The 25,998-nt window shown below is 38.6% G+C and overlaps 1 protein-coding gene across 7 annotated transcripts in view; it reads right to left on the bottom strand.

Annotated features, from left to right (window-relative positions):
- LOC140715401 (leucine-rich repeat-containing protein 27-like) overlaps positions 1-25,998 on the bottom strand; it is an 88,595-nt gene that overhangs the window by 11,163 nt on the left and 51,434 nt on the right. For 5 of the 7 annotated variants that reach the window (XR_012096126.1, XR_012096127.1, XR_012096122.1 and 2 more), the window contains 5 exons: positions 24,485-24,581; positions 18,727-18,857; positions 11,728-11,854; positions 5,556-6,101; positions 571-799 (listed from right to left, as the gene is read on the bottom strand). Coding sequence is in view for 1 of the 7 variants with exons in the window: in XM_073027532.1 (XP_072883633.1) it covers positions 6,060-6,101; positions 11,728-11,854; positions 18,727-18,857; positions 24,485-24,581 (397 nt within the window). In the remaining 6 variants the exon portion in view is untranslated. Of the gene's footprint in view, positions 1-570; positions 800-5,409; positions 6,102-11,727; positions 11,855-18,726; positions 18,858-24,484; positions 24,582-25,998 lie in introns of those variants that run through there. The other 2 variants (XR_012096125.1, XM_073027532.1) reach the window with 2 other exon arrangements.

Below are 25,998 nucleotides of genomic sequence, written 5' to 3' on the forward strand. Positions count from 1 at the left end.
ACCCTTTTACCTCTTCCATTGACTCCATTCTGAGACCCAGAATTTTCTCAACTAAGTTATTTGTACTTTTTCCAATGTAGTGTATTAAAGCCACTGCTCCTCTGTATTGGAGAAATGTACTGTAGATTGGATGACTATTCTACAGAATGCCTCTAGTAAGTCCTCAGGAGGGATCCCAGCCTTTGAGTTGCCTGACACTTTAATTTTCCAACCACTTTCCACTCAGATTTCTCCAACTTTGGCTTCCTTTACAGTTCTATCAAAGCTCAATGCAGGATAGAAGAGCTCTCCTTTTCTGTCAAGGGCATGTTATAGTTTTTGGGGATCAATATTTAAATAAGTAGATTCAGGTAAGCAACTTTTCATGTTTGTGTCAGAACTGCCCATCAGTAACGATAACTAAATTTTCTCTGTCCACAGATGCTACCTAACCTGCTGATTATTTTCAACATTCTCTTTTGCATTTAAAGCAAAAATCTTTAGCTTTGGCTGAGGTTATACTCAATATCAACAAGGTATAAATTACAAATGTAACTTCTTCATTGTAGCTTTACATGCACTATGGCGTACCTTTTGGTGAAGTGGACTATTATTGTTCCGATGTACTGATTTATCAAACACTCTTGATTGAACTAGTTTAACGATCAATATCAATTGCGCTTTTCCATTTTGTGTAGATTTCATATCTGATGATGTGCAGCACATTTAAAAGTATCTGTTATACACATCTAGGTGGAATACCTGCACATTGGTGTATTTGAGTATAAATCAACATTCAGGAGAGTGCAGATGGCATAACCTGGAACAAAAAAAAAAAAAATGATGGAGGATCTCAGCAGGTCAAGCAACATTTGTGGAGGGAAAAATATTTAAATTGGAACTAGAATTTTCAATGCTGTAGGAATCAAAATCAATCTACTTCTGCTTTTTTAGCAGCATTGAAATTTTTTATGCACATTGAAATTTACACTGTAACTTGTTCATTCGAATTGATTTATGACATGAGTCATAGTAAAAACAGAAGAGGTTCACTGCAGATTCTTAAACTTACAATACCTTAGATACTCCAATGAACTGAAAACTTTGATATTGTTAATGTGTTTATTTCTCTTTGGTCTCTATTGCTGTTACATTGATTTTTCTGATTGTATACTCATATCTGTTAATGAGATTTTCACAGAAATGGAGAATAAAAACAGTCATTCAGAGCACACATGGGCCAAATCCCAGACCATTATTTATTGATATCTTAGGTTACAGGCAGCAAGCCGGCAAAGTCCTCCAATGACAAATTCACCAAGCAGGACTGCATTGAACCTGATAAACTACGTGACACATTCTATCAATATACCAAGCTTGTCATGATTGAATTGTATAAGATTATTTTTGCTAAACTCAAGTGACATTTACTCAAACTCAAGAATTCAAACGACTCTATCAGCTAAGTAAATCTTAAAGGCCTATATGGAAAATAAAATATTCAGACCAGCATTAGCTATTTCTTTTCTGATTTTAGTTTCAGCAAGTGAGGAAAGACGGGGGATAGGAAGAGACATTCACAACTTTTCAGAAGGTTAGATTCACTTACAGAAAGTTAACCATGTTTCTTCTGTCTTGGTCTTCTAAACAGGTTGAGGAGGCAAAAAATGTCAGGATACACAGCAGGTGGATCAGGAGTGCTAGCTCTGATCCATAAAACAATTCACAAAGCACTAGCGACAGCGATATTTCAAACTTTGAGCACTAAATCAATTAACAAGGAAATTAAAATTATGGTTTGTGGGTGGAAATAATATCTAATAACTAATAAAACTAGTATACTACTGTCTCTTTATTATTTAATTTTATTATTACTGTGTTTCCTATTTAAGAGTCTGTTTAATTATCTCTTAAGTGTAGTAATTGTATCCTGCTCCACCACCTTCTTTGGTATGTTCCAAATACCAATCACTGTCTACATAATAAAATAATCTTTCCTCAAATATCATCTTCAAATCTCCTTTCACTTAATTTAACTCATGCCCTCTTGTCTTTGATCCTCCTATCTTGGGAAAAAGACAATGCACTTTATCTGTGTCTCTTAAAACTTTATGTACCTCATCAAGTTGCCCTTCAGCCCATTTCCAAGGAAAACAAAACCAGTCTATCAGTCCTCCCCTTATTCACTGTACACGTTCTACCCTCATTTGGTTTCCCAAAATGCATCATCGTGCACTTATCAGGATTGTGTTCCATCTGTCAATGCTCTGGCAACTTCCTATCTGATACATATGCTTTAGACAATCTTCCTTATTCTGCATAACTCCAGCAACTTACATGTAATCTGCAAGTTGCTAATCGTATTTCTATGTTCAAAGTACATTTATTATCAAAGTATGTATATAATCTTGAGATTTGTCTTCTTACAGGCAGCCACAAAACAAAGAAACCCAAAAGAATCCATATAAAAAAAGACCAACAAACACTCAATGTGCAGAGAAAAAAAAACTGTGCATGCAATAAAAGTAAGCAAATAGCATTTAGAATGAAAGTGAGACTTCAGACACTAAGCCTGGTGCAAATGGAGCAGGCCACAGCCAGAGCCTTAGTGCAGCAAAGGGCAGAGTAAATGTCGCAGGGCAGTGAGCTGAACTCGCCTCTGGTCCCAACACCGTGCCCTTTCATTCTATCTGGCCTGGAGTTTAAATCATTCATACATCGGGTTGTTCTTTGCTCTAGGATCCACACCCTGTTACATCGATACGCTCTGGGCCTGGACTCCACCATCATGTTTTGGCTAGTACAGACCTTTCCAAATCAGCCAGGCGTTTAGTTCAGTCAACCCTTGCTATCAGTTTAGGTGGACAGACCCTGAAACTACTTTTCCTCCGATCCAACTTTGCTCTGCTTCATTCGCCCCAACTTTGTCTCAAATATCCCTTCATTCCGCACCCGCATGTTTTGACCCATGACTCAACTTTGCCTTCACTCATCTTTCCATTGTGTGCAGTGATCATTCACCTTTTTTTGTTTTACAGAAAAAGTGTAATTAATAAAGTATTTAGTTGTATTCCTTGTTTTGGTAACCACTAATAAGTTGTCGCTCACCTTCAGCAGCGCCAGCTTAAACATCCATATCTTCAATATTATCCCAACAACAGGATGCCACCCCTCTGTCTGCAGTATTCTATTAGCCATCCACTTCCAATCAGAAAAGCATTCTCTCACCACTAACCTCTGCCTGCTATCATCCAACCAATTTTGGATCCAATTTGACCCCATATGTTTGAGCTTATGGACCAGCATGGACTACCATGCTGGACCAAGCCAATGCCTTACTAAATTCCACACAAACAATGGCTACTGTCCTACCATCATCAGTCTTCTTAGTTATCTTCTCAAAAGGCTCAATCAGATTAGTAAACCAGGATTTTCCCTGCACAAAGACTTGCTGGTTATCCCTGAACAGTCCTTGACTGTCCAAATGCAAATAAATTCTATTCATTAGAATTTTCTCCAATAATTTCCTTATCACTGACATAAATTTACTTGTCTGTGGTTACCTGGCCTATCCTTCTTGCCCTTCTTTAAGTAAAAACAGAACATAAACTTCCATTCTTCAGGCACCTCACCTGTGGCTAATGAAGGGACAAAGATTTCTATCAGGACTCATTCCACCCCCAGCTATCTCCTCCCTGGCTTCCTTTGGCAATGTGGGATTATCACCCTTTATGCTTTCCATAATACCTTATAGCTTGTTCACACTGACATCCACCAGATTATCAAGTTGTCCTTCCTGAATTCACTGTGAAGACTCCTCCATTTCCTTCTCCTTGGTGAGTACAGGCAAGTCATTTATTTAGGACCTTAGCCCTATCACCTGGGTCCATACATTGATTAACCCTTTAGTTATGGAGACCCACTATTCCCTTGCTCTTTCTTTTTACTCATCTTCCTCATATACTTATAAAACATTAAATTTCTTACAAGATCCTTTAAAAATATCATGAAGTGTCTTTTACTAAATATGTTTTGCAAACATGAAGGAAGGTACCAGTGTAACAGTAACTCTAATCAATCATATTCTGGACCAGATTAGACATTTTCCTCTTTGATTCTTCATTTAAACTTTGTCAAATGCTGCTGTGATGTAATCATTTCCTCAATCTTGTCTTTGTAGTTCATCATCTAATCAAGAGTTATGTTACATTGTACAAAATGATTACTTGATAGGAGCGGTGGAGTACATAGGGTAAACACAATTTAAGGATTACCATCAGTTGTACCACTGTGAGCACTGAAAAATATCCAAAACTACTTGATAAAGTCACTAGAGGGAGGTAAAGTCACATGTTGGATAACATAGAGAAACCAGGTATTGCGGAACAGTTAACTTCACTAAAAGATTTCTGAATGTTAACGTTTTTACTGTAATCAAATCTGCATCCAAGAGTCTTGATAGAAATGGTATTATCTGTGAAATTGACTCAAGATAACATCTGAACCACTGCTCAAACAAGAAGAATAGTTCTGGCTCGTGAAATGTCTCAACTCCACAGCACCCCTTAAGAAACTGGATATCTGTAAATCTTGGTGTTTGCTAACCTACATACATCTTTTCCAGAGCTAATGAGGTGAATCCCACCACTCTCCAATACAAATGACTAAATATTCATCCAATTAAGAATATTCTGCAGTGTAAATTCTGTATTTATTGTGTATGGGTAAATCAATGATAATAACTTCTCCAAACTATCCATGGAAAAAACAAAATCAATATTCTGCTGAAAATTGTAATGAGTGAAATAGAATCTGCTGGTACCAGTTTTCATGTGCTTTATTAAGGATTTTCTTTCGAGTTTGTCGAGTTTGGGATTATTGCATAATGCACAGTTCCCATTGTAAATCCTCAGACAACAAAGCAGTTTAGGCTGATAACATCTACAGCACCAAAATAGCAAGTAATAACTACCTCCAACAAACAGAAATCTAACCGGCTATTCTTAACATTTAACGGTATCACCATTGTTAAATTCTTTACCATCAACGTCATGGAGGATGTTGGAAGGTAGGGGATGGATACCATGTTGCATCTCTAAATTGACCAAAAACTTACTTGGATCAGCCACGTAAATACTTGGCGACATGGGAATGTAAAGGGCTACAAATCTTGCAGTATGTCTTTACTGTTCTAGATCTCTCCACCTTCTGAAAGGTACAAGTCAGGAGTGCAATAGAATTCTCTCTACTTACCTGAACTAATGCCGTTCCACCAACCCTTGAGGCCCTCTAAAAATTCATGAAAAATAAGTCCGTAAGAGTGATATCTATTTCACCCAAAGTGCAACATAGTGGCAATTATATAATCTTTAAAAGAAATGTAGTTATTCACACATCTACTTCAACAGCAGCTCTCAGATCAGTAAGTTATACTATTTATACAAGCAAAGACAACAGGTACATTAGAACACTATCACTTGCAAATTATTTGCCAAATTGAGCACCAGGTTAGCACATCATCTTAGGGACAGCAACATTTGTTCATCATTGCTGTATTAAATCTTGGAACTCCCTACCTAATAAGACTATGAGAGTCCCTTCACCAGAACGACCAGTCATTTTGGAAGGCACTTTAACAACTTCTTCTCAAGAGAAATAAGGAATAGCCAACATTGCTGGCCTTGGCTATTCATCTCAAGAAAGAACAGGAAAAAAAAGAGAAAAAGATTCATTAACCATTTTAACAAAATATAGTATTATTTATTCTGGTAGTCTGAATAAAAGAGCTTCACGATTTGCACATATAGATAATAAAAAGTTTTATAACAAATGATTTCTTGTTGCAGTTAAATAATTATAAGCTGAAACAGAATTTATCAAGAGAAAAACATTGATTTAATTTATTCTAAATGGTGAATATTAACTTGCCTGACACTACCAATTATCTCACATCCATTGTGAACTGTAGTGAGGTCATCAATTTGAACTGTCAGAATTACCATTTTAGGAACCGGTAATGGGTGGAATGCTAAATGGAATTTTTTCAGTGACTGCATTAAAATTACTTTCCAGTGGATTATCTATGATTTTCTTCTTGCAAGTTCCGATTTCAGATTTACAGCCTATACAAAAAGAGAAAAGATTGTTTAAATAGATTAGCCCTGTTAAATCTGTACACCAATAAATGTAACGTGGGTATTAGCAACCATACCTGAACATTACTGATAACATATACATTGTTTTATTACATTTCCATTTCTATTAATGTTCATGTGTGTTTGTACTGTTGGCTTTCTACTCTTCCATTTGGTTCCCATGGCCTCTCTGAAGTAAAAAAAAATACTGTTTACTGTTAAAATGGGATTAGGAGGATTACCAGGAGGTAGTCCAGTTCAGATGTATAGTTAACAAGAAGGAATACAGGGGTTAACACTTTATTTCACAGAAAATCAACAGCATGGAAACAAATCCAGCTCTTTGAGTCCACATTGGCCATCTACACTAATCCTAATATATTTAACCCCCGCTCACCTACACACAAAAGACAATTCATCTAATAACCTCCACTCTTCCAGGGTGTGGAAGGAGACTGGAGCACCTCAGGGTGCGGTCAAAGTGAGAATGTGCAATTTCTACAAAGATAATGCTGGAAGCTATGAACAAATGTGTGTCACTGGAGCTGTGAGACTGATGCTCTACTAGCTGCTTGATTTTTCTGCCCCCTATAAATACTTTCCTTGAGGACATTACCAAACATATTTTATTAAAAGTGAACACAATTAAGGCAAGTAGATAGGTTTGAATGTGGAAGACAAACATAAATAAGAATAATATAACCAAAATAATGTGACACAAAACTGTGAAGGAAGCTCAGGTTGTGCTACCAGAAGCCAACTTACTATCCACTCTGTTGTTTAGAATAGCCTTGAAGTCATTAGCAGTTACAGAATTGCAAAACATTAGTATGGCAACTGGATTAGTGCAAAGAATGACCTGGAGGAACAAGTTGATAACAATGTAAACTGCTCTTGCAAGTTTAATTATGTATTGTTTATCTCTGGGTGCACCGAACGGTAACCACACAGTGCAACCTTTAAATGGTGTGCTACCAAAACCTGGATACCACATCTGCAGCTTTGGCTCACATACAGAATGTGTGGCCCCAGCAAGCAAGAAACAATTCTTCTCTTGCCTGTAGGGTGTGTTTCATCAGAATTAAAGTGCCCTACCAGAGCAGTTCCTAGTCCATGTCGTGCACACAGGCAATTAACCTTAGATAGGCTTTCTTTAATTACCCAACATGGCAACAGTCTTCTTGGAACCCTCTCCTGCAACTCTTTAGTTGTGGCATCTACTCACCAATAACCAGCCCAACTCTCACCTGAAGACCTCACCAATAATTTGCAGGCTAATCCTTGCCTGATTTCTTTAGAGTGACAAATTTTAAATCTTACTTAGCAGAGCTGTGATACACTTTGGGAAGAACTAGATTAATGGCATTTTTCTCTCATTTGTTTTCAGTAAATGTTACATACATACAATCACAAAGAAATAATAAAATGATGAAGTAAGAATTTTAAGATATTCTACCATTGATTTTTTTTCAGGTAAACCTTATGAACCATAGATTTTCACTCACATTTCATTCCAACTTCATTTTATTTGTCTAAATTTTCACTTAGTTATTTTTAAATTTAAATTTCAAGGAGAGTGAGCTTCGCACAGACGGGGGAATTTTTTTTAAAAAAGGAGCGTTTCGCGGGGCTGGGCACATCATCAGCGGACCAAACGATTTGAAGCGAGTGTGAGCTTCACACAGGTTGGGGAGAAGTGTGCAAACGCAGTAGCTCATCATCATGCAAGGGCACTGAGAACACTCTGAAATAAAAAAGAGACACTGTCTAGGGGAGTGGTCGTCAGAGTAGTGTAAGTCAGAGTAGTAGGGCTTTGGCTCATTGGGGCATCCACGCAGTACGTTACTTTCTTTTCCCCTCCTCTAACAAGAATAATGGGTATGACTGGGTATGAATAATGTGGGATGTCCGGGAGATTTCTAGCCTCCCTGAAGGTCACATCTGTGCCAGGTGCATCGAGCTGCAGCTCCTTAGAAACTGAGTTGGGGAACTGGAGCTGCAGCTCGATGACCTTTGGCTTGTTAGGGAGCATGAGGAGGTGATAGACAGGAGCTACAGACAGGTAGTTGCCCCGGGGCCACAGGAGACAGGTAAGTGAGTGACCATCAGGAGAGGGAAGGGAGGGCATCAGATAGTGGAGAGCACCCCAGTGGCTGTCCCCTTTAACAATAAGTACTCCATTTTGAGTGCTGTTGGGAGGGGGGGGGGAATGACCTACCTGGGGGAAGCAACAGTGGCTGTGCCTCTGGCACTGAGTCTGGCCCTGTGGTTCAGAAGGGTAGGGAATGGAAGAAGATAGCAGTGGTAATGGGGGACTAACGGGGGACAGATAGGCGATTTTGTGGGTACAAAAAAGAAACAAGGATGGTAGTTTTCCTCCCAGATACCAGAATTCATGATGCTTTTGAGTGTGTCCACAATATTCTGAAATGGGAAGGTGAGCAGCCAGAGGTCGTGGTACATATTGGTACTAATGACATAGGTAGAAAAAGGATGAAGGTCCTGAAAGCAGAATACAGGGAGTTAGGAAGGAAGCTGAGAAGTAGTATCTCAAAGGCAGTAACCTTGGGATTGCTGCCTGTGCCAAGAGACCATGAATATAGGAATAGAATGAGGTGGAGGATAAATGCTTGGCTGAAGGATTGGAGCAGGAGGCAGGGATTCAGATTTTTGGATCATTGGGACCTCTTCTGGGGCAGGTGTGACTGTACAAAAAGGATGGGGTGCACTTGAATCCGAGGGGTACCAATATCCTGGTGGGGAGGTTTGCTAATGCTGTTGGGGAGGGTTTAAACTAGATTTGCAGGGGGGGGGTAGGAACTGAAGTGCAGAGGCAGAGGATGGGGAGGTTGGAGCACAAGTGGAGGCAGCGTGTAGGGAGTTTGTGAGGAAGAATAGGTAGATATAGATAGGTAAATGTGCAAAGATGCACTTAGCCTGATGGTTTGAGATGACTCTTTTTTAATGCAAGGAGTATCATAAACAAGGCAGATGAACTTAAGAGTGTGGATCAATACGTGGAATTATGATGTTGTGGCCATTACGGAGACTTGGATGTCTCAGGAGCAGGAATGGCTGCTGAGTGTGCCAGGCTTTAGATGTTTCAAAAAGAACAGCGAGGGAGGCAAAGGGGGGGGGGCATGGCACTGCTAATTAGGGATAGTGTCACAGCTGCAGAAAAGGAGGAAGTCATGGAGGGATGGCTTACTGAGTCAGTGTGGGTGGAAGTCAGAAACAGGAAAGGGGCACTAACTCTACTGGGTATTTTTATAGACCCCCCACAATAGTAACAGGGATATTGAGGAGCAGATAGGGAGGCAGATTCTGGAATGGTGCAATAATAGGGTTGTTGTGATGGGAGATTTTAACTTTCCTAATATTGACTGGCATCTCAACGCAAGAGGTTTAGATGGCGTGGAGTTTGTTAGGTGTGTTCAGGAAGGTTTCCTGACACAATATATAGATAAACCAATTAAAGGAGAGGCTATTCTTGATCTGGTATTGGGAAATGAACCTGGTCAGGTGTCAGATCTCTTGGTGGGAGAGCATTTTGGAGCAAGTAACCACAACTCTATCTCCTTCACCATAGTGCTGGAGAGGGATAGGAGCAGACAATTTGAGAACACATTTAATTGTGGCAGGTGGAAATATGATGCTATTAGGCAGGAACTTGAGAGCATAAATTGGGAGCAGATGTTCTCAGAGAAATGCAGAACAGAAATGTGGCAAATGTTCAGGGAACATTTCCATGGAGTTCTGCATAGGCAGGTTCCATTGAGGCAGGGAAAGGATGGCAGGATTTAAGCACTATGGTGTACAAGGGATGTAGAAAATCTAGTTAAGAAAATAAAAGCTTATGAAAGGTTAAAGAAATTAGGTACTATTACAGCTCTAGAAAATTACAAGGTTGCTAAGAAGGAGCTTACAAATGGATTAGGAGAGCCAGAAGGGGCCATGAGAAGGCCTTTGTGAACAGGATTAAGGAAAACCCCAAGGCATTCTACAAGTATGTGAAGAACAAGGGGATGAGCCGTATGAGAATAGGACCAATCAGGTGCAATAGTGGAAACGTGTGCATGGTGTCGGAGGAAGTTGCCGAGGTACTTAATGAACGTATTCACCAGGGAAAAAGATCTTGGCAATTGTGGAGATGACTTACAGCGGACTGAAATGCTTGAGCATATAAACATTAAGAAAGAGGATGTGCTGGAGCTTTTGAAAAGCATTAAGTTAGATAAGTCACCAGGACTGGATGAGTTATATCCCAGGCTACTGTGGGAGTGAGAGAGGAGATTTCTGAGCCCCTTGCGATGACCTTTGCGTCATCAATAGGGATGAGAGAAGTACCGGAGGATTGCAGGGCTGCAAATGTTGTTCCCTTGATCAAGAAAGGGAGTAGAGATAACCCAGGAAATTATAGTCCAGTGATTCTGACTTCAGTGGTGGGCAAGTTGTTGGAGAAGATCCTGAGAGACAGGATTTATGGGCATTTGGAGGGACAATCTGAATAGGGATAGTCAGCATGGCTTTTTCAAGGGCAGGTCATGCCTTACAAGCCTGATTGAATTCTTTGAGGATGTAACAAAACAATTGATGAAGGTAGAGCAGTGGATGTAGTGTATATGGATTTAGTAAAGCATCTGATAAGGTTTCCCATGCAAGGCTCCTTCAGTAAGTAAGGAGGCATGGGATCCAAGGAGGCCTTGCTTTGTGGACCTAGAATTGGCTTGGCCACAGAAGGCAAAGAGTGGTTGTAGATGGTTCATTTTCTGCATGGAGGTTGTGACCAGTGATGTTCCACAGGGACCTGTTCTGGGACCTCTTCTCTTTGTGATTTTTATAAATGACCTGGATGAAGACGTAAAAGAGTGGGTCAGTAAGTTTGCTGATGACACAAAGGTTGGTGGTGTTGTGGATAGTGTGGAGGGTTGTCAGAGGTTGCAGTAGGACTTTGATAGAATGCAGAACTGCGCTGAGAAGTGGCAGATGGATTTCAACACAGATAAGTGTAAAGTGGTTCATTTTGGTAGGTCAAATTTGAAGACAGAATATTAATGTCAAAACTCTTGGCAGCGTGGAGGATCTGAAAGATCTTAGGGTCTATGTCCCAAGGACACTCAAAGCTGCTGCACAGGTTGACAGTGTTGTTAAGAGGGCATATGGTGTGTTACCATGCATCAACCGTGGGACTGAGTTCAAGAGCCGTGAGGTAATGTTACAGCTACATAAGAGGTGTAGCTCTCATCCTGTGTCACTCCAAGGAGAAAAGGCCACGTTCACTCAACCTATTCTCATAAGGTACACCCTCTGATCCGGATTTGTACATGGAGCTTAGAAAGATAGAGGGCTATGTGCTGGAGAAATTCTAGGCAGTTTGTAGAGTAGGTTACATGGTCAGCACAACATTGTGCGCTGCAGGGCCTGTAATGCACTGTAGATTTCTAGGTTCTATGATAATAATGACCTTAGAACTAGTTTCACTCTCTAAAATAAAATAAACAATACTTCAATCTTAGAAGTGCTAGAAAAATAAGTTTTCAAAATAATTATTTTTTATAACTTAATTCTCAAATTCATATTGAACACTGCAAATAAGGGCAACTGGTCAACCTACAACTTCTAACTCTCTCTTTGCAGCCTCTAATTCTTCTTGTGGTGTTCCCTTTGGTTGTTTTCTTCTAGCTTGCATCAATTCAATATGCTGCTGGATCCGTAGTTGCAAGTCACGATCTTTAGCATCTCTACAGAAAAATTATTACAAATTAATTTAAATTTCAAAGAATAATTTGTCAAGATTATAATGAGAATCATTAACTCCATTGCTTTTTCCCCATAATCTGCCTGTCCTGCTGGGTGTTTCCAACAGTTTCTGCTTTTATCTCAGATTTGAAATTTATGGGTGGCATGGTAGATAGCTTAGTGGTTAGCACAACACTTCACAGTACAGCTGGCCATATGAACAATGTGAACAACACATTAGAGCCTGTATAGTGTAACAAAGAGCTTTCATACAGAGGATGCTGGCCTGGGAAAGGATGTTAACATTAGTTCACTTAACCTGCCAACGGATTTGAAAAATCTTTTAGAATCATCATGAGTAATACAGCTCCAGAACTCTGAAGCGCCCATGTCTTGGAAACATCCTGGAGGACAATGATCATTAGCTCTGTGTCAGATTTGAGGTTTTAAATTTTTAAACACTTACTGCTAGGAGATTTAAAGAGCTGCTGATAACCATAGTCTATTATCACTTTTTCAGTACTGTCAAAACCATCAACACATCCAAGGGCCTAACCCTAACCGTAAGAAAAGAATACAGGTCACCTTGGGTAGAATAATTATTTGCCTCCCAATGGAAGAACTACTTTGAAGAATTCCTCAACCATGGCCCTTTTCTTGAGTATCTTTCACTCCATTCCATAGCAAATTACCCTGTCCATTCTCGGCATCATTTGAGAAGTCATCATATAAACTACAGATTATAGTGTCCATTAATTCCCTCGTTTAATGTTCCAGGATAAATGCTCGCAGATATAAACTTCAGAGTGGTGCCAAATTAGACATACTATAATTATCTTTTTAATATACTTAAAATCCTGGCATCTACTCAACAATGTGGAAGAATTGCTCAAGAATATCTGGTTCATAATAAGATGATGGAATGTTTCAGTGACAAAGGCATTTAGAAGCCAGATATTGACCAATGGTGTGAACTCCAGAAGTGAGGTGAAATGACTGCCTTTGACATAAAAGCAGCATTTGGCATGCTTTGATATTCTGGAGATAACCCTCTAGTGACTGGTGACAAACAAAAAAAGATTACCATCGCTGCTTGGACACTGTTGCAGGAATTCCTCCGTGTCGTAAGATGAATCAGTTGCTTTCTTCCATTATTGGTCTGGTAGAACATGTGTTGATTATTGTCAAATTCTATTTGCAACTCCAGGAGAAATAAGCACTCCATACCCAAGTGCAACATGATCCACACAATATTCAGATGGAGGCTGCTAAGTGTTTAGTAATATCTTCCCAGAGGCTAAGAAAGTGTCTAACCATCAACTGTTAATATGGAATTGTATTACCATTGCCACCAAAAATATCCCAGGATCTCTATGTCAGATATACAACTGTCAAAACCACACCAATACAGTGACTACAAGATCATGTCAGGTATTGCAAATATCCTACGATATATACTACATGACAATGTGGAGTTGATTGTTAAGGATGAGGTTACGGAGTACCTGGAGGCACATGACAAGATAGGCAGAACTCAGCATGGTTTCCTTAAAGGAAAATCTTGCCTGACAAACCTAGTGCAATTTTTTGAGGAAATTACAAGTAGGATAGACAAGGGAGATGCAGTGGATGCTGTGTATTTGGATTTTCAGAAGGCCTTTGACAAGGTGCCACACGAGGCTGCTAAACAAGATAAGAGCCCATGGAATTACAGGAAAGTTACACAGGTGGATAGAGCATTGGTTGATTGGCAGGAAACAGAGAGTGGGAATAAAGGGATCCCATTCTGATTGGCTGCTAGTTACCAGTGTTGTTCCACAGGGGTCCGTGTTGGGGCCACTTCTTTTTACATTGTATATCAATGATTTGGATTACGGAATAGATGGCTTTGTGGCTAAATTTGCTGATGATACAAAGATAGGTGGAGGGGCTGGCAGTGCTGAGGAAACAGAGAGTCTGCAGAGAGACTTGGATAGATTGGGGGAATGGGCAAAGAAGTGGCAAATGAATTACAATGTCAGAAAGTGTACGGTCATGCACTTTGGTAGAAGAAATAAACGAGCAGACTATTATTTAAATGGGGAGAGAATTTGACGTTCTGAGATGCAACGGGACTTGGGAGTCCTCGTGCAGGATACCCTTAAGGTTAACCTCCAGGTTGAGTCAGTGGTGAAGAAGGTGAATGCAATGTTGGCATTCATTTCTAGAGGAATAAAGTATAGGAGCAGGGATGTGATATTGAGGCTCCATAAGGCACTGGTAAGACCTCACTTGGAATACTGTGTGCACTTTTGGGCTCCTTATTTAAGAAAGGATGTGCTGACATTGGAGAGGTTTCAGAGAAGATTCACTAGAATGATTCTGGGAATGAGAGGGTTAACATATGAGGAACGTTTGACCACTCTTGTACTGTACTCCTTGGAGTTTAGAAGAATGAGGGGGGACCTCACAGAAACATTTCGAATGTTGAAAAGCATGGACAGAGTGGATGTGGCAAAGTTGTTTCCCATGGTGGGGGAGTCTAGTACGAGAGGACATGACTTGAAGTTTGCAGGGCGCCCATTCAGAACAGAAATGCAAAACAATTTTTTTAGCCAGAGGGTGGTGAATCTATGGAATTTGTTGCCACGGGCAGCAGTGAAGGCCAAATCATTGAGTGTATTTAAGGCAGAGATTGATAGGTATCCGAGTAGTCAGGACATCAAAGATTATGGTGAGAAAGGTTAAGGGAATGGGACTAAAGGAATGATTGGATCAGCTCATGATGAAATGGCAGAGCAGACTCGATGGGCCGAATGGCCAACTTCTGCTCCTTTGTATTATGGCCTAAACACAAGAGATACTTTGTATGGGGAAATTTTGAGTAACACACACAAAATGCTGGAAGAACTCAGCAAATCAGGCAGCATCTACAGAGGGGAATAAACAGGCAATATTTCCGGCTGAGAATCTTCATTAGAACAGATCTAAAATCCCACCACCAAGGCACAATTCATGGGAGCGATTCACTTGACAGCTCCAACAACTGAAAGTTAATAGCTTTCAGGAAAAAAAAACTGCCTGCTTGATTAATACCTAAACTTTATTCTATCCACCATTATGTACTGCAGCTAAAGGGTATACTGTCTACAAAAATATACCACAGTTGCTTACCTAAGCTACTTTGACAGTATCTCCCAAACCCCTAATTTCTCCTGCCATAAAGGACAAGACTGGCAGATGAAAAACAAGAGCAGCCACAGGTGGCTTTCCAAGTCATGTATCATCGGAACATGGAAAAACATTGTCTTTCCTTCAGCTTGGCCTGAAATTGCCTGTTGTACCTTTGCAACATGAACTGCAGCAGCTTAATAAGATGACGTTTGAACAATCAGCTACAATATGTTGGTTGATTATATATGTTGTGTTGCATAAATATTTTAATATTTACTAATAGACAGTAATAAGCCAGGTAAGGTTTCAGTTCACTGAAGTGGAATGTTCAACATGGAAACTACAGAAACCTATAACAGAATTCCAAGTAAGCAAATATTAGTGATATTTTTACCCAATTATCTATTTAGTTTATATGTTCCTCTGTTCTGCTAGTTTGAAAATCTGATTATTATTATATACCCCATATTTCCTCAGATCTGTATCATCATATGACTCATCCTAATTGTACCTATTCTCACTAACAGGTTATTTGTTGCTTTTTGTTATAACCTTGCACATGGTTCCATATTTTTGTGCTTCTATTCTGGACCACTTCCTTAAGCATATTTTAAAGAGGTTTCTTTCTGCTTACACTTTTAAATACCCCAAGAGATTCTGCCATTTCAATGTTACATTACTGTCTATATTTCGGGATGCAAAACCAAATGTCATGCTGACTTTCCCCAATAAGTCGATGTTTTTCCAAATGTAAATAAATCCTGGTCAAAAGAATCTTCTGTAACAATTTCCCTCCCACAATGCAACGTTTATCAGCTTATAATTTCCTGGTTTGTCACTGTTGCCCTTCATAAATCAAGTGTATAAAATAATGATTGGTACAGATGGACCAGACGTTAGGAAACTCTTCTGCATATCAGTGGTAGATAAAACTTGGAGAAATAGATTTAGGGTGAGGAGCAAGAGATTTAGGTTACCAAAGATGTACCTACTTCCCGAATAAGTGTTGAGAACTTGGCATACACTGCTTGAGAGAGTGGTGGAGGCAGAATTAAAGGAACTTAACAAGTGTCCAGATGAGCTTGCAATCCCTAAGCATAGAAGGCTAACAGTAAAGTGTTGGAAGATGGAATTAATAGGGACAGATGCCAACTGGTCAGCATGGACGTGTGGATCAAATGCATCTTTCTATCCTCTTGACTCTATGACTAAGTTAGGTAGTATTTCATTGAAGTTTTAATATTTTTATAAGTATTTTTAAGCATTCATGACATATCTTCTGTAGCTCATCACCCACATCTTATGCCAACTATCTGTAACAGTCCTTGCAACTGATCCTTTATCCACAAACTCAGAATAAAAACCTATTTAACTACACTATAAAATTATGAGTCTTTGATTATACACATTGAACTAAAATATGTTGTAACTGAACTTTTCAATAAACATTGGCTTAAAGAACTGTATGCATAATTAGGGACATAAGAGAAGATTGTCATTTAACCTATGAGTCAGCCACATAATTGAGCTAACTCCATATCATAAAAATAGCAGATATTGCATTCATTGGTTATCTGAAATACTACAGAATAGCTACATATTGTTCAGCATTATTTGAGCTCCAGATTTTAGCTGAAGCATCAAGTAGTTTAGCATAACATAAAAATCCTTGACCTTTTATCAAAGAAATTAAATATACATCTATCACTATGTATAAATAGATAGTGATATTATAAATAGATATTAATAGTTACTCTAGGGTAAATCATCCTGTTATGTAATGGTATATATACATATGAGGAAGAGTGGAAAGAAGGCTTCAAAGTCAAAGTACATTTATTATCGAAGTATGTATATTTTATGGAACCTTGAGATTCCTTTTCTTACAGGCAGCTACTAGACAAAGAAACCCAACAGAACCATTGAAATAAAAGAACACTGTCAAACACCCAACGTGCTGAGAAAAAAAAAGAAAAAAATGTGCAAACAATAAAAGCATACAATTAGTATTTAGAACTGAAGTTCACAAAAGTGAGTCCACACTGTGATAGTTGCAGGCCACAAACACAGTTTGGTGCAGAGATGAGTAAACCTCGCAGAGTAATGAGCTGAAGTTCAGTACAGAGATGAATAATTGTGGAGCAGTGTACTGAACCAGCCCATGCCTTGCCTTAGGCCCTGACACCCTATCCTTTTTAATCTGGCCTGGCACTTAACTCGTCTAGAACTTGCTCTCAGACCTGGACCCTACCGCTTCGATATGCTCTTGGGCCAGTGCCCTGCCACCTCAATTCGGCCCATACCCTCCTTTTCCAATTCGGTCTGGCACTTAAATCGGTCTTCCCACGCTCTCAGGCCCAGATCCAGACTCCACAGCCTTGAATCTGCATCACCTCTGCTTCCCTCACCTTGGTTCTGCCAATTTGAATTGCCTCCAGGTTTGCTCCAGGAATGGCCAAACATTGGCTCATTCTCCACTCTCTGGCCTGGATCCCAACACCTTGATTCAGCCTGTACACACCATGCCACAGCCGTCCTGCACCTTCAAGACTTCAGTTCTCACTGCAAAAATGCCAGGTTATACAGGCGGATCAAAAGCTTTGCTCCAACATTGAAGTTAAAATCTATTGTTTGCAGTGATTGTTTAGCAGAAAAAATGTAATTAATGAAGTATTTAGTGGTTTTCTTGTTTTATTTGCCACCTGCAAGTCGTCTCCGAGCGTCACCAGCACCATCTTAAACTGGAATGGTTTGAGCAAGTTTTTTTTAAAAACTTTTTTTATTGTGTTTTCAAATAGTTACAGAATAAAAGTGTGTGAAAAAGAAAATATGTGTTACCCACCCCCCCTCCCCCCTAACATCCCTATTGAAAGAAAAAAGAAAGAAAAGAAAAGGAATGCCTGGATATTAGAAGATCCCCACATGCTCCATGGAGTTCGTAATAACTTTAGTATATATATTTATTTCTTTCCCCAAGTAACCAATTATTTCATCTTCGGAGTGCCTATATATTTAATCCTGTCTTTTGTAAATAAGGGTGCCAAATTTTCAAAAATGTTTCATATTTATCTCTTAAATTATAAGTAATTTTTTCAAGTGGAATACAGTCATAAATTTCTTTCTTCCAACAATCTATACTTAAATATGTATCTGATTTCCAAGTAACTGCAATAGCTTTTTTGGCTACTGCCAATGCAATTTTTATAAATTCTTTCTGATATTTATTCAATTTGGATATCGGTTTTATCCCTTCAATATCACCTAGTAAAAGTAATATTGGATTATGTGGAAGTTGTATTCCAATAATTTGTTCCAGTAAAACTCTTAAATTTGTCCAAAAAGGTTGAATTTTAGAACAAGACCAAGTAGAATGTAAAAAAGTACCAATTTCTTGGTTACATCGGAAACACTGATCAGATAAAATTGAGTTTAATTTATTTATTTTTTGTGGTGTAATATATAGTTGATGTAAAAAATTGTATTGCACTAATCTTAATCGGACGTTTATTGTATTTGTCATACTCTCAAGAGAGAAGACATGAGGGAAGAAGCAAATTCTTCCAAGTAAAAATCTTAAACAAATAAAGATGTTTTAAAAAAATGCTACAAACAACACGTAAGGAAAGTAATATTTATAAAGAGGTTAAATTTTGAGCGTATTGATTGCTTTCACATTATTGATGTAGAATTCTACTGATGGAATTAAATCCTTAAAATATACCTTAATTCTTCCATTTCCTTTTCAAAATCCACTTTTTGGTTATTTTTGTGGACAGGTGTTCTTTTCGCATCAATGACTCTTACTGCGTGGTAATAGTTTGGATCTGTTGCAAATGGTGCATTCTTCACTATCTGTGCACAGAACATCAAATAACAATCTGTATATATTAAATATCCTCTCAGGAGTTGCAGTCATTCACAATCTGTATTTTGCAAATATCTATTAAACTATACAGGAAATTTACACCCACCGGAGGTGGAAGTTTGGTATAGAAGGGTCATACCAAGCTGATTGATAATATCAACAAACTATGACTCTAATCATCTGTGGTTAGCACTCTGTCTTTCAGAACACTTCTAAACAGGAGTGCCCACATATGAACTTTTATAATAATTATTGATATAAAAATCACAGGAAGAGGATTTGTATGCAGGGACTGTTATATATCAAGGTCTCTGAAAACTGGAAATATATTGTGCACACTATGGGTTTGTAGAATTAGTGTTATTGCATTTTAAAAAAAATAATGGGTACTTTGATAGCAACTACTGTATTGTTATTGGATTGTTGTTTTCTCTGCAGTTTAATTTTCCTATGTCTATTTGGATCGATGCAGTTATAAAGAAGGCAAGACAGAGGCTATACTTCATTAGGAGTCTGAAGAGATTTGGTATGTCAACAAATACATTCAAAAACTTCTACAGATGTACCGTGGAGAGCATTCTGACAGGCTGCATCATTGTCTGGTATGTGGTGGGGGGGGGAGGGGGTCTACTGCACAGGACTGAAAGAAGCTGCAGAGGATTGTAAATCTAGTGGCTCCATCTTGGGTACTAGCCAACAAAGTACCCAGGACACCTTCAAGGAGCGATGTCTCAGAAAGGCAGCAACCATTATTAAGGACCTCCAGCACCCAGGGCATGCCCTTTTCTCATTGTTACCATCAGGTAGGAGGTATAAATGCCTGAAGGCACACATTCAGCGATTCAGGAACAGCTTCTTTCCCTCTGCCATCCGATTCCTAAATGGACATTGAACCTGTAAACACTACCTCACTTTTCAAATATATATTATTTGTTTTTCCACAATTTTTAATCTATTCAATGTGCATTTACTATAATTTTTATTTATTTATTTTTCTTTTATATTATGTATTGCATTGAACTGCAGCTGCTAAGTTAACAAATTTCACAGCAGATGCTGGTGATAATAAACCTGATTTTGACTCTGATTCTGAACAAATGCAGGTGTAAAAACAAAATTTGCAGAAAAACTTACAGAAAATGCAACAAACTAGATCATATACAAAGAGCATGTCAGCCTGACAAAAATAACTGGACTGCACAGGAAAGAGATAAAGGTTAAAAAGTCAAGCTGCAATTTCAGAAAGATCACTAATCTGCATGCGGTTGATGAAAAATCTGATAATGAGAATGACTCACGATTGGGTAGTCTTGAGACTTATAATGCGAAAACTGATAAGAGATAAATAACATGACTTCCACCAGAAGTGAACAGTAAATTAATTGAAATGGAATTGGACACAGGCTCGATGTTTCAGTCATTCTACAAAATGAGCTTACACGGCAGTTCAAATATCGTGTGGATATTCAATGAAGAACATATACTGGCAAAAAGGTAACTCCTGTAGGAATGACATTCATAACAGTGAAATACAGCAACCATTGGGCTTGTATGTGGTAAACGCAGGAGAACCAGCATTATGGGGTCATGAGTGGCAGAGACAACTTCAATTTGATTGGAGATCCATCCACCATTTGCATGCTACATCCCCTGCAAGAGAGTCAACTGAAACCAAGTTAAGAAAGGTACTGGATGACGTCACAGAAGTGTTCAAGGATGGCATCGGATACGCAAGCTTATCAAGGGTAAAATAGCATTAAATGAAAATACCACACCCACATTTTACAAAGCCCATCTGGTACTTTATACCATCCACAATAACGTAGCCAGAAAGCTAGATTGCATGGAGGCTGGAGGAATTCTTTCTAAGTATGAGTGGAGCCTAAGGGCAACACCCGTGGTTCCAGTAGCCAAGAAGAATAGGTCTGTCAGGAGCTGTGGTGATTGTAAGGACACTATCAATACACTCTGCTCAGGATGAAGAACATCTTTGCAAATCTTTCTGGAGGGAAACACTTTAGCAAAATGGACTTAGCTGAGGCCTGCCTGCAGATAGAGATAGAGGCAGAGTCTAAAGTTTTTCTCACCATAAGCACTCACAAAGGCTTTATCCCTTTTGGGGTAGCACCTACGCCAGCACTCTGATAGAAAGCTATTTATCAAGGTGCTGCAAGGCTGTCTAGGTAGTCATTATTATTTTATTTTGTTTTTTTTCCTTCTATATTATGTATTGCAATGAACTGCTGCTACTAAGTTAACAAATTTCATGTCACATGATTCTGATTCTGGATTTTATATTGTTATGTATGCAGCAGCAATTGATATGAAACTGAGACAGGGTTTATAAACAAATCCTGAGATTTATTAACCTCTGCTCAAAACTTAGAAAAGTAAACGAACGACTAACTTAACCGGGAGTTAACAGTTAGGTGGCAATATCTAACAAACAGTCAAACATAGAAACTGTTATTAACGAGTTCTCATCCAAGCACAGACTTAAAGTGATAACTTCAAAAGTCCATGTGACTTATACAGTCATTAAGGAGAGACTTCCCTGAAACAATAATTCCTTCGAAGTAACGATGAATCTGCCGATCCCATAGCTGAGAGATGCCTTGTTCGAAGAAATCACGAGGAAATAAAAGGAACTGACCTTTTGTCTGGTGGGTGGTCACTGCACATAACTCCCCAACTTTGCAGGGGTTTAATTCAAATGTGCATGCCACAATTCCTGAACGAAGTCACAAAGGTCTATCATTCCCAAAACGCTGAAGACATTAACTTTATCCAATCCTTTGAACTCGGATAACTCCGGTAATGCCCTCACTCTCCGATACTGGACTGTAAGGGAAAAATAAACGCGCAACAAAAAAAAACCGGTGGAGTCTCCACACCTCTGACCGGCAACAACAACGTTGCACAAAAATAAAAACGAGAACTGTGGTACAGACCACGGGCTTTGTTTAAATACTGTTTGGAACATGCCATCACGTGACATAACGTCACCCCACGGTCATGGGACAATTACATCATCCCACTGTCCTGTGTTCAAACTGTAAGTATGTAACAACATAATTACTTATGCATGTGTAATTGTTCAGCATGTCCTCTAATGGTTTGAATTTGTTCTATTAAAAATTTCTTAGTTATCACATTGTTTGAAATATGGGCTATCGGATAGGTTAACTCTCATCTACAAATTTGAACGGAATGACTGTTATCTATGGTATAAGAAGAGCAGAGCACACTGGCTTGCCATTTTCTTTCCTCCATTGCTATTAGACTCTTACTACTTTCCTGTTCAATTCCTTTGTTCTCTTAGCGTTTCGTAAAACGATCATGAAGCAACAAGTTTTATGTTTCATTCTTGACTTATGAAAGAACTTGGATCAAAAACATCAGAATCCAACATTATTGTGTCATAGTGAACCGCATCTGATCAATTACTAGAATGTGGCAAGTACACATTATGTGGTGGATCATGCGGTGAATCGGTTAAGCCTCCTACATGACTCAGTAAAAATATTTTAATTTTATTGTGATGGACATTCACTGCCTTTGGGACGGGGGGGGGGGGGGGTCTTATTTTTTTTTGCCAAGCTCAGCTTTCTAAACAGCTGATGATATTTCTGAAGATCAAGGTGTTGTTTTTGAGCAAGTTAAACTTTCAACCAGTATTTTTTTAAATTTAGTTTCTGGTCATAAATGGGAGCTTAATGTAATTGGAAAGTAGTGATCACTTTGAAGTTGAAAAGCCAGCTTTGCAAACAAGCACTGTCTGTCTAACAAACAATGCTGGCCAAGTTATTTATTTTAAGGAAGCTTGCAGACCAGACGGATATTATTGTTTAGCCTATCTATAGCAGACTTCTTAATAAGTTGGAAGGTTTATGTATTCATGGGGTTAGCTTCACAGCATACCTGAGAACTCTGTTTCCAGAAATTTTTATAACACTTGTGTTGAAAGGCATCTAAAAGAATATCACATATTTGTGAAGTCATCCAAGTTGCAGAGAAATAGTATAAATTTAGAGAGTAGATCAGGCTTTTTAGGAATGGTCCAGGAACATCAAGAAGATGAAATAACCAGAATCCATTCCTCTGCCTTCAATTTCGGTGATGGACAACTAGTTTGTCTGTGGCACATGGGTATGTCTTTTAGCTTATAGGAATTGTACCTGTGTTTTACAAATCCTTTCTGTTTTGGAAATGGCTTGTGATTTGTAAGTCTTTTATAAGGATGATTTCAGGAATGAAAGGGTTATCATACAAGGATGTTTGATGGCTCTGGATCCGTACTCGCTGGAATTCAGAAGGATGAGGGGGGGAATCTCATTGAAACCTTTCAAAAGTTGAAAGGCCTAGACAGAGTAGGTATGGAAAGGATGCTTCCCATAGTGGGAGAGTCTACAACAAGAGAGCACAGCCTCAGGATAGAGGGGCGCCCTTTCAAAACAGAGATGCGGAGAAATTGCTTTAGCCAAAGGGTGGTGAATTTGTGGAATTTGTTGCCACATGCAGCTGTGGAGGCCAAGTCATTGGGTGTATTTAAGACAGAGATTCATAGGTTCTTGATTGGACATGGCATCAAAGTTTACGGGGAGAAGGCCGGGAACTGGGATTGAGGAGGAGAAGAAAAAAGGATCAGCCATGATTGAATGGCAGAGCAGACTCGATGGGCCAGATAGCCTAATTCTGCTCCTAAGTCTTATGGTCTTAAAGATACAAATTCTCTGATTTTTAAATGTGTTTTAAGAATGTTGCTTGGATTTAAATGTGTATCACTGAAAATGGAAATACAGTGTTTAAACTACTATATTAGCAGGAGATATCTCCTTCTTGGTGGGGGGGGGGGGGGGAAGACAGACCCGCCATGGAGGATAAACAGAAGGGAGCTAACCTTTGAAGATTCGGTGGTTATACTACAACCTCCCTTAAGTGAGGGTACCGTAGTTATCTATGATTGGGTAGGGCTTAAGATCTTTCTTTGAGTTTAGAAATTTGTGATCAGAAAACCCAATACTGTCACATATTACTCCGTTGTCATTCTTGTTCTGTGCATACAGAACATTACCCTTTTAATAAACTTGACAACCATTTAAGGGTGCTGTGTATGGCTGTGACAAAAAAAAAGAATGCAGCCATTCTTTACATTGTGCTCAGCAGTGATTATGTATAATTAATCATGAATAGAAGGGCGGAAATGAGCAGCGGTTACAGTAGCCATGATCAGAAAAGAGACTCTAGAATTTGATCCTGCAATCAGAATCAATTATAATAAGTGATCTGAAGTGGGTGACATCAACTTCATTGTACTTCACCATAAATGGAAAAGCATACCCATTTTATCATAGGATAGATTTTCCATCTCCTTTCCTGGGTGAAGTATTTAATTTGCAGGCATCAGCAATGACCCACAATATTTAATAGTATGTTTTGATTGCTCTGAGTTCCTTGAGGATAACCTAAAATATGACAAATTACTTCAGTTCTTAATAAAGCATTCATCTTCACCTGCTTCAGCAATGATCTTCCTTCAATAAGTAATGTAAAATCTTGACAAATGATAAACTAATTTGAAAAGAAAAGTCTGAACATTTTTATAATCAAGTACCATGTTCTTTTCTGATAGATGTGGAGACCTTTGCATTCTTTCTTTTTCTTGCATCAACTTCGCTTTATCCCTCCAATTCTTCAATACTTTATAATCTCTGGAAATACATAAACATCCATTTTATTTCTATTAACTTTTGAAACAGAGAAAGCAAAAGAAACTAACTCTGGTCATAAATGATATCAAACAAAAATGTGAACATGTATTACAATTCCTTATCATAAACTATTGTCATGGAGCATGATGAGAAGTTAATTTAAATTATAATGGAAACAGACTTGAACTATATAATATTCTAAGCTGCAATAATCTAAGAAATAAGACTGAATATTTTTAGAACCAAAATCAATTAACATTTTATATGTAACATATAGCTTAAAGGAAAATTTCAAAATCTTTAATTGACAATGACTGGATTCAGTTTGAGTTCTACCAAAGTCAGTCAGCTCCTGACCTCATGACTGCCTTGGTCTGAATATGGATAAAAGAGCTGAACTGCAGAGGAAAAGCAAGAATAACTTTCTTTGATATTAATGTAGAATTTGACCAAGCATGCTATCAAAAAGCTCCGCTTAAACTGAAATCAATGGGAAACAGGGGGAAAACCCTGTAATGGTTGGAATCATAGCTAGCAAAAGGAAGACTTGAGGTCAATCATCTCAGCCATAGGTCATCTTTGCAGGAGAATCCCAGGCTTCAACTGCTTCATCAATAACCTTCCTTCAATAAGTAAGGATACTTAATAATGATTGTACAATGTTCAGCACTATTTACTGCTCCTCAAACAATGAAGCAGTCAAGAAATCTGGCATGTCCTGTTTGATGCACCATGGAAGGCATCCTATTCGAATGCATCATGACTTGGTATGACAATTACTTTGCCTGTGACCGTAAGAAACTGCAGAGAATTGTGGACATAGCTTAGCACATCATGGAAACAAAATTCCCCTCCATGGACTGAGTCTACACTTTTCACTGCCTTGGTAAAGCAGTCAGTATAATCAAAGACCACACCCATTCCAGACATTCTCTCATTCCCCCACCCCCACTGTGTGGAAGATCAAAAAAAGCCTGAAAACAATTATCACCAGGCTCAAGGACAGCTTCTATCCCAGTATTATTAGACTACTGAATAGTTCCCAAGTTGGATAAAATGGACTCCTAAGCTCACAATCTACCTCATAACGACCTTGCACTGCACTTTATCTGTAACTATAACATTTATTTTCTGCACTTTGTTATTATTTTAGCTTGTACTACATCAAAGCACTGTTGTAAAGAATTGATCTGAATGAATGGTATGCAAGACAAGTTTTCAATGTATCTCAGTATGTGACCAATTTATCCAAATACAGCAACACTTGGACTGTGAGGTGCATGTAATATTTATGCCATGCACACGCCAGTCAATGATGATACCAACAAGTGAATTATCTAACTATAACCCAGTGATATTCAATGGCATTACTACAACTGAAAGCCTCTATCAGTATCTGGGGATTACCATTAACCAA

This window comes from Hemitrygon akajei, chromosome 23 (genome assembly GCF_048418815.1).
Source record: "Hemitrygon akajei chromosome 23, sHemAka1.3, whole genome shotgun sequence".
In the NCBI taxonomy this organism is placed as follows: Eukaryota; Metazoa; Chordata; class Chondrichthyes; order Myliobatiformes; family Dasyatidae; genus Hemitrygon; species Hemitrygon akajei.